Source organism: Antechinus flavipes, chromosome 4 (assembly GCF_016432865.1).
Source record: "Antechinus flavipes isolate AdamAnt ecotype Samford, QLD, Australia chromosome 4, AdamAnt_v2, whole genome shotgun sequence".
Classification (NCBI taxonomy): domain Eukaryota; kingdom Metazoa; phylum Chordata; class Mammalia; order Dasyuromorphia; family Dasyuridae; genus Antechinus; species Antechinus flavipes.
In genome coordinates this window covers 357,826,668-357,846,995 of record NC_067401.1, presented here as the reverse complement: position 1 = coordinate 357,846,995, position 20,328 = coordinate 357,826,668, and the positions used below count along the sequence as shown (strand labels likewise).

Genomic DNA, 20,328 nt, shown 5'->3' with positions numbered 1-20,328 from the left:
TATGTTGCAGTATATCCTAGATACAATATATGTTTGCAGAACCAAACAGTTCTCTTGTTGCATAGGGAGAATTGGATTCAGAAGGTATAAATAACCCGGGAAGAAAAGCAAAAATGCAGATAGTTCACATTCGTTTCCCAGTGTTCTTTCTTTGGGTGTAGCTGCTTCTGTCCGTCATTTATCAATTGAAACGCAGGTCTCTTTGTCAAAGAAATCCACTTCCATCAAAATATGTCCTCATACAATATCGTTGTCGAAGTGTATAATGATCTCCTGGTTCTGCTCATTTCACTTAGCATCAGTTCATGTAAGTCTCGCCAGTCCTCTCTGTATTCATCCTGCTGGTCATTTCTTACAGAACAATAATATTCCATAACATTCATATACCACAATTTACCCAGCCATTCTCCAATTGATGGGCATCCATTCATTTTCCAGTTTCTAGCCACTACAAATAGGGCTGCTACAAACATTTTGGCACATACATGTCCCTTTCCCTTCTTTAGTATTTCTTTGGGATATAAGCCCAATAGAAACACTGTTGGATCAAAGGGTATGCACAATTTGATAATTTTTTGGGCATAATTCCAGATTGCTCTCCAGAATGGTTGGATTCGTTCACAACTCCACCAACAATGCATTAGTGTCCCAGTTTTCCCACATCCCTTCCAACATTCATCATTATTTTTTCCTGTCATCTTAGCCAATCTGACAGCTGTGTAGTGGTATCTCAGAGTTGTCTTAATTTGCATTTCTCTGATCAATAATGATTTGGAACACTCTTTCATATGAGTGGTAATAGTTTTAATTTCATCCTCTGAAATCAATAATATATTTTCATAGAATGAATGTTTTTTAACTCGTGTTTCATTTCCAGGTCACATGAAAATAAAAAGGTTGTGAGTGTTAAGAAAGGGCATGATTTTTCACAAAATTCTTAATTAGAGTGATAAATTTTGTCCAGTCCATTCCCATTATCTTAATCTGGATGAATTAGTTCTCCCTAGACCGAACTCAAATTTACTGTCATGTGATATCATTTTAAATAAATGTTACCTTCTCTGCAATCATTTTCATAGTGCCTTGTCAATCCCCTTGTCAATCAATTATTAATTAAGGCAAATGCTTGGCATAAATAGGACTTATTTTCCGAAGGAAAATCAATTGGAATAGAAACTCAACTTTTTCCAGCAGGGCAGAATTCTGAAGTTCCTTCTTTGTGTCATTTAAATTAATTTTACAGAAGATGTCTGTTCAATTTTTAAAAATTCTTGCATGCCTCTTCTTTCAAATGCGGTATTTGTCCTTTTGACAAGTGAAAAGTTGGATCCTACTTAGATCTGGTGTGAAAAAGTGTTTCAAAATTATGAACGAAGAGTCTTTGCATCATGGAATTGATTCTGTCTCTTCTTTTTTGAGCTCCTCAAACCCCACAAATAGCTCAATGCAGAGAGAGTGGAAAGTATAGCCATCCATACTAGAGTGATGATTTGAAGGCAAAAAAGTGTCTTCAATGTCTTCATGCTTCCCACTTTTAGTATCTTTCTTATACTTAGTAACAAAACTTTGCCCTCCTATCTTCTTATGAGTTCTTCCCATCAGAGCCTGGTCTCAGAAAGGATTCATAGTTCTAAAAGGCAAGTGATTGATGACAACTAAAAGCATTCCTCCTCCCAGCAAGATTTGCATTTTGTCAGGGGACAAAAGTTCTTGGCTGAGAAGGGTAAATCTGTGATGGTGAAAATTTCAGACATTATGTAGTGAACGGTTAAGAAGGGTATTTGTGATTCAGTGGGTCTCCCTGGAATTCTTAAAAGTGGTTGCCTACTATATTTAAATGTGAGACAAATTCAGGTTGTGCAGATAGTAATATATACCCTAGGAGAGCAAATCCTTTAAATCCCCATAACACTAAGCCTGATACTTTGCTCATAGTAGAGACTTAATAGATAGCCACAAAGTATATTAGAGAATTCAATGCCATGGTAAACTAACATCCTGAAGAAACTTCACAGAAATCAATTCAGCTTGAGAGAAATAATAAACTCGGATATTCTTTTTATGAGATCATTTTAAGAGGTGACAAAGAGTCAAACTATTGCCCCTACATCAACTCCAGATCAGTGGCGAAAACCCAGGAGCCCTGGCATTTGTATCCCCCAGAAGAGTAACCCTGCTTCCAACCCAGTTCCTAGTGCTTTCATGCCAGAAGGCAACCCCCATGGAGAAGGGGCTTTTCATACTCATTAAATGCCAAAAGATTTCCACCCAAGCCAGCCTAACTAAAGCGACGAGTCACCCTGTGAGAGATGAGAAACTTCATGTACACGGTGACTCAAACCACTGACAACAGCATCCTGGCCACCCCCTCTCTTCAGGGACACAGCCCAGGACCAGGAGTTCCATCCAGACCCCATGCTTTGCTTCCAGCCTGGCCCCCACATCTATCATTAAGGGAAACCTCCTGTGGCAATATCAATCTAACAACTGGTTGGGCTGATTCTGCAGCCCTCCCTCTACCAGCCACAGCTATTCAAAGGAAAGCTCTCATCCCCAAAGTCCTTGAAACTGCCAAAAGATTCATCTCAAAAAGAGATAGGGCTTGATCAGTGTGTGACCCTGAGCAAGTCCCTTAACTGCAATTGCCTCACAGGAAAAAACAAAACAAAACAATAAAAATGCCTCCTTGGAATTTGTTACTCAACAAAATGCATGAAAACTACAATATTCAAAGCATCAGAAACCTACCATCCTTTTATGGCTTACTTCACCTTGAATAGAATACCATAGCAGTTCCAGGAAATTGAGTCCACAGAGAACAAATCTATTTAGAGTAAATTTATAGTTTTTTGGTTTCCCAAAGCAACATAGGTTAAGCCCCTTCTTATGGGCTTAGTGGCACACTAACAGTGCAGAAATCTTCCTGTGGTAACTGGGAAAGGTATTCATCCTTTCTTAATAATTCTTTCTTCCTCCTTAGCTTTCTTCATAGGATAGCTTTTAAAAAATATATACTATCTGAAAGAAAATAGCCCTGGAGACAGCAATTGGCACTTCCTGACACAATTCAAAGTATAAATATTAGGTACAAAATTTTTTTTAAAAAATCCATATTAGATGCTGTCAGTATATATCTTTATTGAAGGTAAATATGATTTTGTGACCTTAGCAAATTGTTCCTTTCTCTAAGCCTCGCCTTAATAGAATGGGAAATAATGAAGTATTTGCATATGGTGATCTCTAAAGTCCCTCTGAACACAAAGTATTTGGAACTCATGAAATAGAAGATTTTAGTTGCAATCTTACCCAGATAATTTTTATTTTCATTGTAATCAGAACCTGATACAAGGAGGGTGAGATGGTTTGAGACTTCCTTCTCCTCCCTGCCTCTAGTCTGCCACAATTTGCCCTAGCATCAATCCAAAGATTATAATAATCCTTGGCACAAATCCCAAAGGTGAAGCATGGAGATATGTGCTAGCCATTTGGTATTTTGGGGTATAATAAGAAGAGCATTGTCCTGAGAGCCAAGAGTGCTGAATTCCAGTCTTAGATCATCTGCCAACTAAATATGATCAAGTCACTTTATTTCTCTAGACTTCAATAGATTAAACCAAAACTTCTTTAAACTGTGGGTTAGGACCCCATATGAGGTTTTGTAAATGAATATGGAAGTCACAAAATTATGATTTATTATCAGTATTTGATTTGTACATCTATTTTATATATCTACATTCCCAGGACCCAAAAAGGGGTCACAAATGGAAAAAATTGAAAAAGCCCTGGACTGGAAAACCTCTAACATTCCTTCTACCTCTAATAGTTTATATCAATTTGGGATTCTAGGGTCTCCAAAAAGTAGGAAATAAGAAGCCGGCTTAATCCCTGCTTCCTAATGCAAATTATGATAATCTTCATTTATATGAAACCACAGAGAAACTAAATCCCCATGAAATGAAAGAACTTCCTCAAAATCCAAAGCCTCTTATCTTATATACTTTAGTTCTCTACTCACTATTTCCCCTCTCAAAGAAATCAGGATTATTTTGAAAACCAAATCTAGAAAGACAAAATGCAATTTTAAGATTCTTATTAACAATACTTTCTTTTCAGGTCTTGTCCTGATGAAGATGGATATTCTACTTTCAGAGAGGAAATAGTTTAACCAAACATACAATTTGAGTTCTAATTCAGGCTCTTCTCTTCATTGACTGTGTGATCTTGGGCTAGTCATGTTCCCTCTTGGATATCTCTTTCCTTCAAAATTATAATTCAAGACAGATATTTAGAGAAAGAGCCATTATGACAATTTAGCTTCTAAATGACTTGGAGCATATGTTTAGTCATTTCACTTATGTCCAACTCCAACTTTTGTGACTCCATTTGGGATTTTCTTGGCAAAAACAACTAAAGCAATTTGTCCTTCCTCCAGCTGCCAATTTTACAGATGAGCAAATTGAGGCAAACAGGATTAAGTGACATAACATAGTAGAAGTGCTAACTTGGATTAATAGGGAGTTCTCTCCTGTTGAAATCCCAGTTTTATTCCCTCTCTTCTGCCTAATATTCCAAAATAAAACTCTGTGCTACTTGTGATCATAACCAGTAAGACTGTTTATATCTTAGATAATGTTATGCCACAGTTTTCTTTAACTGTCCTGACTCAGTTTCTTTGTACAAGTTTCCCTTGTCTCAGTCTCCCTAATTACTCCCCTAAACTGTAAATCTCCCTCTGGTCCATGAAGGCTGAGGACCAATTAGTCTAAGATTATAAATTGTTAGCCCAAGCAAGATAAACAAGAGAGTAGAGCTCCTGATTATCTTCTGTCCTTGAAAAGTTACAACATCCCTTTAAAATATTCCAAGATAGTTCATTAACATCTTTATCTCTGGGTATTCAGACATCCTGTCTCTGGGTTCCTTTTTGATTCATAGCCTTTTCCAGCTAGCTCTTTCCCTCTTCTTTGTCTCCAAAAGGTATATAAAGGTTAGAGATTCTCCATTCATTGCTGGAGAATAGCGGCTGGCGGTGGATGCTGGATGCTGGATTCTTTGAGATGATAGTTTCCTCTAGACCTGGGACCAACATGAATTCCTTGGTCCCAGTATATCTTTATCTCTGTCTGACTGGATAATTTGAGACGAGAGTCCTGTCCAGTCAATCTTACTCTCCCATTAATAAAATATTAAAAACTCTCTAATCTCTCTCCTGCCTCAGTTTGTCTGGCATTACAATAGCATTCAGAGCTAGACCTGGGATTTTAATGTAAATGCAGCTGAGGAGGCTACCATTGCCTGTGGAGGTTATGGACAGAGCTAGAGTCCCATAGCCAATGTGGTTCAGAGGCATATTTGAAACCAGTTCTTGGTTCCAAGGCTCCCTTTCTTTGTCCCTATATCGAGATGTTTCCCAAATATCTTCCCAAATATTTAGACACTAAATTCAAGACTATGGTATTAAGAGCAGTGAATCCTAACCACCAGACCAGTGGTTCTTAAATGTTTTGCTCTCAAGATTCCTTTACACCATTAAAAATTATAGAAGACTTCTCAAAGAACTTATGTTTGTATGAGTTACAGATATTGTTATTTATTATATTAGTAATGACAACATCTTGGTATTATTATAAAATTATATAAAAATTAACTATTATAAAAATTGTTCTAACCTCTCAGGCTCCCTAAAAGTGTTTCCGAGATCCCCATGGATCTCCAGATCATATTTCGAGAGCTTCTTCAGTAGAATACCAGAGAATTCAGATAAAATGTCTTTTTGCTGCATTCTTAGCAACATAATTTCAGGAGACCTAATGGAAGGTCCCTGTCCCTAGCACATTGAGAAATCCCTCTCTGTGAAGGAGAATCTTTAACTTGACTGGGTTGTTATCTATAATAGAATAGTGTGAGATAAAAGAAAATACCAAAATTGATAACTTCCATCCAACAGATAGGGAGACTCTAGAGGCAGCTTTAGTGAATAGAGGCCATTGCTATTGTTGGTTATGAAAGAGGACCATAACATTAGGGAGATGATGCTATGACATGCAAGTGAATTGGATTTAAGTGAGGGAGGGCTGGGCAAGAGCCATCTGGATCCAGTGGCCAGATGTAGATCAGGATGACTGGAAATGGCCCTAAAAGCCTATGGATAAGAAGACATCCTCAGAGGAATATGTGGATTTAAGTCCTGTACCTAATACATACTGGCTGTGAAACTATAGAAAAGTCATTTAATTTCTTCATGCCCCTGAGCAACCCTCTAGTTGCAGAACAGGCACTAAACAGCACTGGCAGAAAGAAGTTCTTCTTAGAAAATGTTCTATCCCAATACTAGAAGAGTACCAAAAAAGAAAAAAAAGAGGAACTGTCATTTATATGTTGTAATCAAATAGTCTTTTGATTAGATTTCAAATTTAGTTTTTTACTGGCACAACAAATAAGAAGTTAATTTATCACACAGTAGTGTCTAGGAATAAGCTATCCAAGATCTGACTTCATGAGATAACAAAAAAAGTAAGCTTTCAACCCTTTCTCTTTTTTAGAGTAACATCATCTCAGAATTTATTGAATTATTATAAACATCCATGCATATCATTTTAAAAAATATAAAGCTTTCACAAAAGAATTATTACAGTCTCAACATCTTCACTAAAATAACAATAACATATTTATATAGAATTTTTGACCTAAGATTGTTAGTCCACAAAAAAATATATAGTACACATATCTGCAACCCTGTGAGGTAGCTACCACCTGTGTATCATTAATCTCTTTTCACAAGATAAAGATGCTAAGGCTCAAAAAACCTAAGTTTCTCATCCCTGATCATTCATTGAGAAGTGTCAGGGCCAAGAATTAAACTTGTGTCTCCCTCTTTCCATTCAGCAGGCAGCCATATGAGCTAAAAACTGGAACACACACACACACACACACACACACACACACACTTCTTGTGTTAGAAAAACAGAGGCTCATTTTCATTGTTTAGAGGTTTAGGTCATTGTAGATTCATTTAATCACAGCATGCATAAACTGTCAGGGTTTGACTATAAACTCTAGGTATTTAAATAGGGATTAAGCTCTTCATCTGTTAAACCACATGGAATTGGGAGTGGAGGAGAGGTTTGAGAGACGATTTAAGGGACCTTAAAAGAGAGAAGCCACCACAATTGTACCAACTACAACATTAAGCTTTAAACACCTTCCAGGATTTCCTGGGGCTATGAGTTCACATGCCAACTGAACCTTTTGTTTGGCTATAGAATCCAGATTAAATGCCATTCAGTGCAGTTTCCAGTATTTAAGATAATTTGAGAAACTCAACAGTAAAGTCTCTGTCATATTATTAACACTAAATAAATTTTAATTTTAACTATGCTGTACATAATTTTCAGTCAAGGAGGGCTGATCGGTAACGGTATCACAAATTGCTTCATTGAAATAATATTTAGAATTGGACTGTTCTGCCTTCTCATTTTTGAAAGCCAATAGGAGGCTGGGATCTTTGGATTATACACATAGGTTGGACCCCTCAAAAGCAGGGGCATAGTTAAGATACCCCCACCAGTGCCATTTTGCATATATTTCCAGATTCAAACATTAAGCACAATAGTCGACTTGTGTAGACAGATGAACAGTTGTAAAATTGACAGCTGTGGAATAGTTGGCCCTGATTTGTAATTCTGAAATCAGACTAAGATTTGAAGGACTTTTAAGTCATGCTTCTTTTGGGATTAGAATGTTTTTTGTTTCTTGTTAGGTTGGGACACAAGTTATCTAAGGCACTAAGAAACTACCCCTCTCACAATCATACCCTTCATTTTAAAATACTCACTATCCATGTTATTTCCCTCTGAGAACAATGCGAGCCATTTCCTACTCCCTAAAAACAGCATACAGATCTTTACTATTTTTCTATAAGACTTCTGTTTTGGATTTTTTTTTGGACTAAACTTTAGATTTCACTGGAACTCCTTAGGAAGAAAATGCTATTGAGCACCTGCTTTCCATTTTATAGCCTTGAAGAGCCGTTTAAAACCCAGTTTCTTAATCTGTGGGTTGCAACCTCATATGGGGTCTTGTATTTGAATGTGAGGAGGTCATGAAGTTAACACTTATTATCAGTAAATATTTGACTTGTACACCTACTTTATATATTTATATAGTCAGAGTCACATAAAAATTTCTTGGGCAAAAAGGGGTCACAAGAGAAAGAACCTTAAACCTGGTTTAGAACATGGGCAATTAAATGACTTGCTGGGGTCATATAGTCAGAAGTGTCTGATTCTGGGGTCATTTTACTAGTCACTGTTCTATGACTAGTGGATAGAGTACCCTACCTACAGTCAAAAAGATCTGAGTTTGGCGCTGCTAGGTGGTGCACTGGATAGAGCACCAGCTCTGAAGTCTGGAGAACCAGAATTCAAATCTGGCCTCAGACACTTAACACTTCCTAGCTGTGTGGCCCTGGGCAAGTCACTTAACCCCAAATGCCTCAGGTGGGGGGGGGGGAACCTGAGTTCAAATTCAGCCTCAGTTACTTAATAGCTTTGTGACTTTAGGGAAGTCCTTTAAACCTATTTGCCTGTGTTTCCTCATCTATAAAATGAACTGGAAAAGGAAATGGCAAATCATTCCAGTATCCTTGCCAAGAAAACCCCAAATGGGATTATGAAAAGGCAAGCAGCCTGAAAAAATGACTGAACAACAAAAGCTTATTTTTAAATTTTAAATTACTACCAAACCCTCTACCACAGTCCTATGTTTCATCCCATTATAGAGCTCACCCAAGGTTTTTGAGGGCTGCACAAGCTTAGGCAGGCTCTACATTTGCAAACATTAGCAAAGATTATAAGATTCGCCACACTGCCGAAGGGGTCAGTAATAAAGAAAAGATTAAGAGAAACTTCCCTAGAAGTAATAGGAAGCCATTGAAGATTTTTGAAAGTCTGGAAGCCCTACAAAGTAGGCTTTCCTAGAGCTCCAACCTGTGTTTTCTACTCCCCCATAAGTCTTTCTCTTGGCTCTTCGTTGCCTCCCTATTGAAGCCAGGGAAGAGGCAGCCCTATCCTAAGTCCGAACATGAAAAGTACCCTTTTTTTTTGTGCTGGTAAATGTTTAACAACTAGCTCTCTGAGGGGGAAATGTACATAAGACATACTTCTAAATTTAATCAGCATTGTTTGCATTTTCTCCATCACTTTTCTTAAGGGATCAAGAGAATAAATCAATTCCAGATTTAGAGTATTTGCTGATTTCCATGATATAAATGCTCACACTGAAAATTCAATTCAATTCTTAAAAGCTGGAACAAACTGGCTCTAGCATACCACTGACCTTTCCCATATTACCACCAAAGATTTGTCCCCCTAGACTTCAACTTCCTGTTTTTTTGGGGAGGGACGGGGGGATACGTATGTACTGAACCCTCTTGAAGATTTCAAAGACCCTAACCCTTGAAGACTTTTTTTTCTTTTTCACCCTTTCTGTTCCAAGTATTCTAACTGAAACACATTTGATAGCTAGTGGTTAATCCTTCACTTTTTGGTAAAGTTGACAATTTGTTGCTTTGGTTTTATGAACCCCAGAGCTTCTTCTCCCCTAAAGGAAGTGGTTATAGAACAGTCTACATTACTGTGATCCCCTTCTGTGAGCTCCAAGACCTCCCACTGTTTCCTAGCTGGGTCCCATATTTTAAAAGATCTTATTCAAAAATTAATCCTTACTGTTTGCTCCTGTGTCCCACTGTTCCTTGGGAAGGATCTACTCTAGAATATAGTCAATAGTTAGAAAAAATTATTTGAACCCATAGTAAATAATTTCAGAACAATCACTCTTCTCAGTAAAGGAACCACATCTTTCTTATTATGTAAAAAAAATGTCAAGTATAAACATCAGTACAAAACATTCACTAAAAGGTGTCTAAAAAATAGCTACAGGACAAGTTTCTTTGTACTTGCCATCTCTAAAACAAACTTGCAAATGTGTGTAACTTGCTGTATATCTGATAATTTGTTCAAAATACCAAGGCAAAGTTCAGGTGCTTCTGTGACTCAACAGAAATGTATAGCCAAAATCTGCTTCCCCATATTTTTACTTGTAATCCCTACAAATATGAATTTTAAATTTTTCTTCCCTTGAAAAGCTCTTGAGGCAGCTAGATGGCCCAGTAGAAAGAGCACCTGGCCATCAGAAGGACCTGAATTCAAATCCAGCCTCAAATATTTAATGCTTCCTAGCTGTGTGACTTTGGGCAAGTTGTTTAACCCCACCTGTCTCAGGAAAAGAAAAAAAAAAACTCTTAGGATTTCTTTGGTTTGGGGTTTTCGATTTTTGATGAACTCAATAAGTTGACAGGAAACCTATTAGAACTCAAAAAGTATTCAGTGTATAGTATAAAATGTAGATACTGTTACTTAATGATTTTGATGTGCATCATTTGTAGCAAATATCTCAGATCAGCTTCCTCAAACCTTCTGTGACCACTCCTTTCTTTGGAATTATCTCAAAATTAAGCCCTGACTTTTTCATTCATTTTGTGAAAAATGGGAAAAAGAATGAGAGAAAATTTTGTAAGTAATTTGAAGTGCTATTTGATGAAGGGGAACTCTAGCTCACATGGGTTTGAAGAAAGGAAAGGAACGATTTCAAGTCAATTTGTGGAATTATTCCTAGCAAACAATAGTCGAGGACAGATAAGTTGAAAGAAGATACCTTTTTTTAAAGTGTATAAATAGATTGTTTATTGTCTTTATGCTCCATTTGTTCAGATAATTGACAAGAGTAAAAGAGACCCCTCAGAAGAAATTGAGATTCTTTTACGATATGGACAGCATCCAAACATCATCACTCTGAAGGATGTAAGTAGCCTCACCACAAACAAGATGTTACTGCTCTTTCTACTACTCTTCTTTTTTTTAATCAGTGGGAAAGGAGTTGTTTTGTGTTTCTGCATAATTCCAAGGAGTTATAAATATATTGCCTGTCCATAACTAAAAGGCTAAGCTTCTTGTTCCACATCATTCATCCTGCAGTATCAAGTGTATGTGACAAACTGAACTTATAAAGTAATGTTCTTACATCATCATTTTGATCACCATCTCTCTTCCCATCCTGTAATTTGTATATAAAGGATGAAATTATCACTTTTGTGAACTGTCAATCAGGTGTGATTTTCTTATCATCTTATGTGTAAGAGTGACTTGAAAACATAGCAATAATAGGCTAGTAACTGTATCAAAATCCAAGATATCTAGGTTTATTTCTTAATTCTTTCACTATTAAGTCTGGTTCCATTTCCATTTTTTTATTTATAAAAGGGACTCATATTTAGTTATATCCCTAGAGATCACTGATTTTTCTCCCAAGGGGCCCAATGGCTATTTTTCTTTACTGCCTGTGAACCAAGGAGCAATTATTGATTGGTCCACTTAGCACTCACACAACATTGATTGGCTCCTATCATGAAATGGATGTGAGAGGTAAGAGGGATCGTTTAAGGAGCTATATCTCCTCTTGAGCTCCAGAGTGCCCTTAAGAATTCTTAAATCGGACTTCCGGTTAAGATGGCGGAGAGGAGGCTCACAGTTGCATAAGCTCTGCGCTTTCTCTCACTATCCACTTCATTACAAGCCTCTGAATCAATGCTTGACTGAAAAAAACCCACATATAGTTACCAAGAGAAGCCATCCTTGAGATCCGCCAAGAAAGGTCTGTCTTTACTGGAGGGCTGGGGCGGTTTTAGATCGGGCGCAGGCTGAGGGCAGCGGCAGTGAGATCACGGGAGCAGAGCTGAGAGGGGGTGGGGAGTGATCGTAGTCGTCTCTGCGGGGAGAGCTTCGCTACAGGTTTGGAACCTGCAGCAAGTCAACAGCCCAGCAGAGAAGCTAAAAACAAGAATACAACCCCAAACAGCTGGAGTCTCTCGGGACCTGGCCGCCCCCCCCTTCCCCCCCCTCAGTGACTCAGCACGCTCTGGGATCTCAGAGCGCAGGCGCAGCACAGTCCTGCTAGTGCCTCACTGCTGCCACCTGCAGTCTGTAGAGGAAGCTCGATAACACACCCAGCCCCTCCCCCAAAGAAAGACTCCAGTTTTTTCTGTTTTTCTTTGGTAGTTTGTCTCTGATTAATAGACAGAATGAGCAAGAAGCTGAAGAGGACTTTAACCCTTGACAGCTTCTATACAGATAGAGAGCAGACTCTAAATCCTGAGGAGACTAAAAACAGGCAGTCCCCAGGTGATTCCCCAAAGGAGGAGATCGTCTGTTCCTCAGCACAGATGAACCTCATAGAAGTGATTAAAAAGGCTCTCACAAGGGAGCTAGAAGAAAAATGGGAAAAGGAGAGGGAGGCTCTGCAAAAGGAGAGGGAGGCTTGGCAAAAGAGCCTGGAGAAGTCAGTTAAAGAGAGAGTGGATAAAGAAGTAAAATCCTTGAAAAATAGGATTAGTGAACTGGAAACAGAAAACAGCTCTCTAAAAAACAAAATTGGCGAAATGGAAAAAAATTCCACAGAACAAAAGAACTCAATGGGACAATTAGAGAAAGATTTTAAAAAAGTGAGTGAAGAGAATACTTCACTGAAAATCAGAATTGAACAAGTGGAATTGAATGACTCGAGGAGACAAGAAGAATCAGTCAAGCAAATCCAAAAAAATCAAACAATGGAGAAAAATGTGAAATACCTTCTGGGGAAGACAACAGACCTGGAAAACAGATCCAGGAGAGACAATCTGAGAATCATTGGACTCCCAGAAAAACATGATGAAAAAAAGAGTCTGGACACCGTCTTCCAGGAAATTATCAAAGAGAACTGCCCAGAAGTCATAGGAACAGAGGAAAAAATAAACATTGAAAGGATTCATCGATCACCCACTGAAAGGGATCCTAAAATCAAAACACCAAGGAATATAGTGGCCAAATGCCAGAACCCTCAGATGAAAGAAAAAATACTGCAAGCGGCTAGAAAAACCCAATTCAAGTATCAAGGAGCCACAATAAGGATCACCCAGGATCTGGCAGCATCCACATTAAAAGATCGAAGGGCCTGGAATATGATATTCCGAAAGGCTAAGGAACTTGGTATGCAACTAAAAATAACTTACCCAGCGAGAATGAGCATCTTTTTCCAGGGAAGAAGATGGACATTCAACGAAGTAAGCGAATTTCATCTATTTCTGATGAAAAAACCAGAACTTAACAAAAAGTTTGATCTACAAATATAGAACTCAAGAGAAATCTAAAAAGGTAAAGATTAATCTTGGGAACTATATTTTGACTATATAGATGTATAAAGAATACATGTATACCTTGTTCTAGAAATTGATGTGGAAAGGACATTGTACCAGAAAAAGGGGAAAGTGGGGGTAGTACATCTCATGAAGAGGCATAGGAAACCTATTATATCTGAGAGAAAGAATGGAGGGGGATGAATATAGTGGGTATCTTACTGCCTTCAGAATTGGCTTTAAGTGAAAAATCTTAAGACATATTCAATCTATGGTGAAACTTCTCCCATCTCATTGAAAAGTGAGAAGGGAAAAGTGGAAAGGGAAGGAATAAGCTAAGCGGAAGGGAATACGGGAACTGGGAGGGAAAGGGGTAAGATAGGGGGAGGAACTCTAAGGCGGGGGGAGGGACACTAAAAAGGGAGGGCTGTGAGAAGCAAGGGGTGCTCACAAGCTTAATACTTGGAAGGGGGGGAAAGGGGAAAGAAGGGAGGAAAGCATAAACGGGGTTAACAAGATGGCAAGTAATACAGAATTGGTCATTCTAACCATAAACGTGAACGGGGTAAACTCCCCCATAAAGAGGAAGTGGTTAGCAGAATGGATTAAAAGCCAGAATCCTACAATATGTTGTTTACAGGAAACACACCTGAAGCGGGGAGATACATGCAGGTTAAAGGTAAAAGGTTGGAGCAAAATCTACTATGCTTCAGGTGAAGTCAAAAAAGCAGGGGTAGCCATCCTGATCTCAGATCAAGCTAAAGCAAAAATTGACCTAATTAAAAGAGATAAGGAAGGACACTATATCTTGCTAAAGGGTAGCATGGATAATGAAGCACTATCTATATTAAACATATATGCACCAAGTGGGGTAGCATCTAAATTCTTAAAAGAGAAACTAAGAGAGCTGCAAGAAGAAATAGACAGTAAAACTATAATAGTGGGAGATCTTAACCTTGCACTCTCAGAATTAGATAAATCAAACCAGAAAATAAATAAGAAAGAAGTCAAAGAGGTAAACAGAATACTAGAAAAGCTAGATATGATAGATCTCTGGAGAAAATGTAATGGAGACAGAAAGGAATACACTTTCTTTTCAGCAGTTCATGGAACCTATACAAAAATTGACCATATATTAGGACATAAAAACCTCAAACTCAAATGTAGTAAGGCAGAAATAGTAAATGCATCCTTTTCAGACCACGATGCAATGAAAATTACATTCAACAAAAAAGCAGGGGGAAGTAGACCAAAAAATAATTGGAAACTAAATAATCTCATACTAAAGAATGATTGGGTAAAACAGCAAATCATAGACATAATTAATAACTTCACCCAAGAAAACGATAATAATGAGACATCATACCAAAATGTATGGGATGCAGCCAAAGCGGTAATAAGGGGAAATTTCATATCTCTAGAGGCCTATTTGTATAAAATAGAGAAAGAGAAGGTCAATGAATTGGGTTTGCAATTAAAAATGCTAGAAAAGGAACAAATTAAAAACCCCCAGTCAAACACTAAACTTGAAATTCTAAAAGTAAAAGGTGAGATCAATAAAATTGAAAGTAAAAAAACTATTGAATTGATTAATAAAACTAAGAGTTGGTTCTATGAAAAAACCAACAAAATAGACAAACCCTTAGTAAATCTGATTAAAAAAAGGAAAGAGGAAAATCAAATTGTTAGTCTTAAAAATGAAAAGGGAGAACTCACCACTAACGAAGAGGAAATTAGAGCAATAATTAGGAGTTACTTTGCCCAACTTTATGCCAATAAATTCGACAACTTAAATGAAATAGAAAAATATCTCCAAAAATACAGCTTGCCCAAACTAACAGAGGAAGAAGTAAATATCCTAAACAGTCCCATCTCAGAAAAAGAAATAGAACAAACTATCAATCAACTCCCTAAGAAAAAATCCCCAGGACCAGATGGATTTACATGTGAATTCTACCAAACATTTAAAGAACAATTAACTCCAATGTTATATAAACTATTTGAAAAAATAGGGATTGAAGGAGTCCTACCAAACTCCTTTTATGACACAGATATGGTACTGATACCTAAACCAGGTAGGCTGAAAACAGAGAAAGAAAATTATAGACCAATCTCCCTAATGAATATTGATGCTAAAATCTTAAATAAAATATTAGCAAAAAGATTACAGAAAATTGTCACCAGGATAATACACTATGACCAAGTAGGATTTATACCAGGAATGCAGGGCTGGTTCAATATTAGGAAAACTATTAGCATAATTGACTATATCAATAACCAAACAAACAAAAACCACATGATCATCTCAATAGATGCAGAAAAAGCATTTGATAAAATCCAACATCCATTCCTAATAAAAACACTTGAGAGCATAGGAATAAATGGACTTTTCCTTAAAATAGTCAGGAGCATATATTTAAAACCATCAGTAAGCATCATATGCAATGGGGAAAAACTGGAACCTTTCCCAGTAAGATCTGGAGTGAAGCAAGGTTGCCCACTATCACCATTATTATTTAATATCGTATTAGAAACACTAGCCTCGGCAATAAGAGTCGAGAAAGATATAAAAGGAATTAGAGTAGGCAATGAGGAAACCAAACTATCACTCTTTGCAGATGATATGATGGTATACCTAGAGAACCCCAGAGATTCTACCAAAAAGCTATTGGAAATAATTCATAATTTTAGCAAAGTAGCTGGCTACAAAATAAATCCCCATAAATCCTCAGCATTTTTATACATCACCAACAAAACCCAACAGCAAGAGATACAAAGAGAAATTCCATTCAGAATAACTGTTGATACCATAAAATATTTGGGAATCTATCTACCAAAGGAAAGTCAGGAATTATATGAGCAAAATTATAAAAAAGTCTCCACACAAATAAAGTCAGACTTAAATAATTGGAAAAATATTAAGTGCTCTTGGATCGGCCGAGCGAACATAATAAAGATGACAATACTCCCTAAACTAATCTATTTATTTAGTGCTATACCAATCAGACTTCCAAGAAAATATTTTATTGATCTAGAAAAAATAACAACAAAATTCATATGGAACAATAAAAAGTCGAGAATCTCAAGGGAATTAATGAAAAAAAAAATCAAATGAAGGTGGCCTAGCTGTACCTGATCTAAAATTATATTATAGAGCAGCAGTCACCAAAACCATTTGGTATTGGCTAAGAAATAGATTAGTGGATCAGTGGAAAAGGCTAGGCTCACAAGACAGAATAGTCAATTATAGCAATCTAGTGTTTGACAAACCCAAAGCCCCTAACTTCTGGGAAAAGAATTCATTATTTGATAAAAACTGCTGGGATAATTGGAAATTAGTATGGCAGAAATTAGGCATGGACCCACACTTAACACCATATACCAAGATAAGATCAAAATGGGTCTATGACCTAGGCATAAAGAACGAGATTATAAATAAATTAGAGGAACATAGAATAGTTTATCTCTCAGACTTGTGGAGGAGAAAGAAATTTGTGACCAAAGATGAACTAGAGACCATTACTGATCACAGAATAGAAAATTTCGATTACATCAAATTAAAAAGCCTTTGTACAAATAAAACTAATGCAAACAAGATTAGAAGGGAAGCAACAAACTGGGAAAACATTTTCACAGTTAAAGGTTCTGATAAAGGCCTCATTTCCAAAATATATAGAGAACTGACTCAAATTTATAAGAAATCAAGCCATTCTCCAATTGATAAATGGTCAAAGGATATGAACAGACAATTTTCAGAGGATGAGATTGAAACTATTACCACTCATATGAAAGAGTGTTCCAAATCATTATTGATCAGAGAAATGCAAATTAAGACAACTCTGAGATACCACTACACACCTGTCAGATTGGCTAAGATGACAGGAAAAAATAATGATGAATGTTGGAGGGGATGCGGGAAAACTGGGACACTAATGCATTGTTGGTGGAGTTGTGAACGAATCCAACCATTCTGGAGAGCAATCTGGAATTATGCCCAAAAAATTATCAAAATGTGCATATCCTTTGATCCAGCAGTGTTTCTATTGGGCTTATATCCCAAAGAAATACTAAAGAAGGGAAAGGGACCTGTATGTGCCAAAATGTTTGTAGCAGCCCTGTTTGTAGTGGCTAGAAACTGGAAAATGAATGGATGCCCATCAATTGGAGAATGGCTGGGTAAATTGTGGTATATGAATGTTATGGAATATTATTGTTCTGTAAGAAATGACCAGCAGGATGAATACAGAGAGGCTTGGAGAGACCTACATGAACTGATGCTAAGTGAAATGAGCAGAACCAGGAGATCATTATACACTTCGACAACGATATTGTATGAGGACATATTTTGATGGAAGTGGATGTCTTTGACAAAGAGACCTGAGTTTCAATTGATAAATGACGGACAAAAGCAGCTACACCCAAAGAAAGAACACTGGGAAACGAATGTGAACTATCTGCATTTTTGTTTTTCTTCCCGGATTATTTATACCTTCTGAATCCAATTCTCCCTACGCAACAAGAGAACTGTTCGGTTCTGCAACATATATTGTATCTAGGATATACTGCAACATATCCAACATATAAAGGACTGCTTGCCATCTAGGGGAGGGGGTGGAGGGAGGGAGGGGAAAAAAAATCGGAACAGAAATGAGTGTCAATATAATGTAATTATTAAATAAAAAATTTAAAAAAATAAAAAAAAAGAATTCTTAAATCTAGAATTATTAAGTGTCACAAAATTTCAGAGTTGGAATGAATCCAGAAACCATTTGTATTCAAAGAATCAGTATTCAAAAAAGAATCACTGATAACAGATACCTTGCAAGTGAATAAATAGCTTTAACTGAAAACTTCTAGGGAGGAAACCCCCATTATCTCGTGAGGCAGTCTATCTGAAATGAGCTGTTGCCATCAGAGGTCCATTCTAAAACCAAATAGCTTCTGCCATGGGAATACTTCCATAGGCGCATTCCACAGCAATTAAAATACTCAGTGAAATATAGCTTTAGATTAAAACAGAACCTAAATTTCATAGTTTTCTCATTATCTAGTTATAATTATTATTGTTATTATTAAAATCTCAAATTGGTAAAGATATTTAAAATTTGAAAAATGCTTTATATATTCTCATTTGTACCTCACAACAACCCTGTGACATAGGTGGTATCCCCATGTTTACAAATAAGAAAACTGAAGTTTAGAACAATTAGGCTAGGCTAGTAAGCATTTGAGTCTGAATTCTCAATAAAGTCTTCCTGACTCCCAGTTCAATACTTTATTCATCAACCAACTGTCCTTTATATATGTGCCATTGATCAAATGAAGAAATCAATCCTACAAGCTTCTATGAATTCCATATTATTTCCATTAAGTTCTAGGATAATTTTAAAACCAGAGAAATTATTATTTTTTAAATTATTGGTTGAATTATTAGTAAGTTAAAAGCAATTATATTAATTTCATACATTTCTTTGAATGGCAGCGGACTACTTTAGTAACAATTATTTGAAAGTACATTGTGTTTTAACTGACTTGTAATTATGAACAATGAATTAAACTGTCTGTGAAGGAATAGTATGAGTAGATAATGTGTAAATACAAGAATTACTTAAGTCTAGGAAGGCCTTCTTGGAAAAGCCACATCCTTAAAAAAGCTTTAAGGTTTCTGTTGCTTCAAAGTATTCTGTCTGAAGAAGACACTAATCCAGTTGCCAAAAATCTTTTCTCTAAAAGAAGAGAAATATCTTTGCATTTAAGTCATTTTGGCCCTTGAGGCTCTTACTCCAAAATGCCCTTTTCTCATCCTTCTACTTTGCACACATTCTAAGCTTATCCTGCAAAATTAATAGTTCTGGGGGGAAATAATTAAGAACTAGAGTTCTTGCAATAGAGGAGGGAAGCAAAACGAGGGAGTCAAGGGAAAAATACAACAGAGAGGAAAGAGGCACAGGACATTTTATGAGTGTGATCCTCAAGATCTGGATATAAAATGTTCTCCTGAGCAGCATAAATTTTTGGGCTGGAGTCAATGGGGAATCCTCTGCACTAATAAAGACTTTCAAAGCTGCATTGCATTGATCTGGTTAGCTTCAAGGCAGTCCAGTGTTTTGACAAATATTATCACAAAAATATTAATAGGATTTAGAGCTGGAAAGAACCTCAGAAATCACATAATCAACTTCATTATCTTATGGATGAAGAAAATGATACAAAGAGAAATGATTTGTTCAAGATCGTTCTAAAGCTTGAAATCCTAACTCCTATTACAATGCTTTTTCCTACTTCATTACACTTTCAAAATGGAAATCAGCAGGTTTGAAGTTGCTTTTCTAGTAACAAGAGCCCACATAAGTGATGTTTCTTGCTTAGATGACCCTTGGGATAAATTCTCTTTATCAGATTGATTTAACTCTGTTTGAAGTTTCATTCTATATTCAGGAAGATCCTCTACCAATTTGAAGATGAAATTCTCAACATACTTATATTTTCATTTCCCAAATAGGACTTCATAATGCTAATAGTGGTATAATTTACAAATTCATATATGCATGACAATACTCTTTATGTATCTTTTCTTCATTTAAACCTCACAATCCTATAAGTAGTCCTGCTTTATTATCCCCATTTATAATTGAGAAAAATAAGGCTGAGTGGTTAAATTAATCTAATTAATTAATTAATTAAGAATGTGCATTAGCTTAATTAATTTAAATCATGGAGCCAAAAAGCAAGCATGCTCAGTTTTTTTGACTCCTAATTGAGCATTCTGATTATGTCACACTGGGGCTGAACATATGAATAACACAACAGATGGACCAGAGTATCACAAAAGCTGCAAGGTTGATCATAATCCAATCTGAACGAAATGATATTTTGACCATTGCTTCTTATGTTATTTTCACATTTTCCTGACTATAGACAACTATTTGCATCTGCTTCTGCCTTCGTGTTCTGATACTCAGAAAAATTTACCCGACCTAAGCTTAAGTAACACATTTGTTGGCAATTTTGATCATAGTGGAAAATAGAGATGTATCATGAAATGAATGATTTTATTATTGTTGTTCAATCATTTTTTCGGTCATGTTCAAATCTACATGACA

At 36.6% G+C, this 20,328-nt stretch overlaps 1 protein-coding gene across 2 annotated transcripts in view; it reads left to right on the top strand.

Annotated features, from left to right (window-relative positions):
- The window catches only part of RPS6KA2 (ribosomal protein S6 kinase A2), a 525,834-nt gene that overhangs the window by 485,918 nt on the left and 19,588 nt on the right, over positions 1–20,328 (top strand). For both annotated transcript variants that reach the window (XM_051998093.1, XM_051998094.1), the window contains one exon: positions 10,770–10,859. In XM_051998093.1, the coding sequence (XP_051854053.1) occupies positions 10,770–10,859 (90 nt within the window). The remainder of the gene's footprint in view (positions 1–10,769; positions 10,860–20,328) is intronic.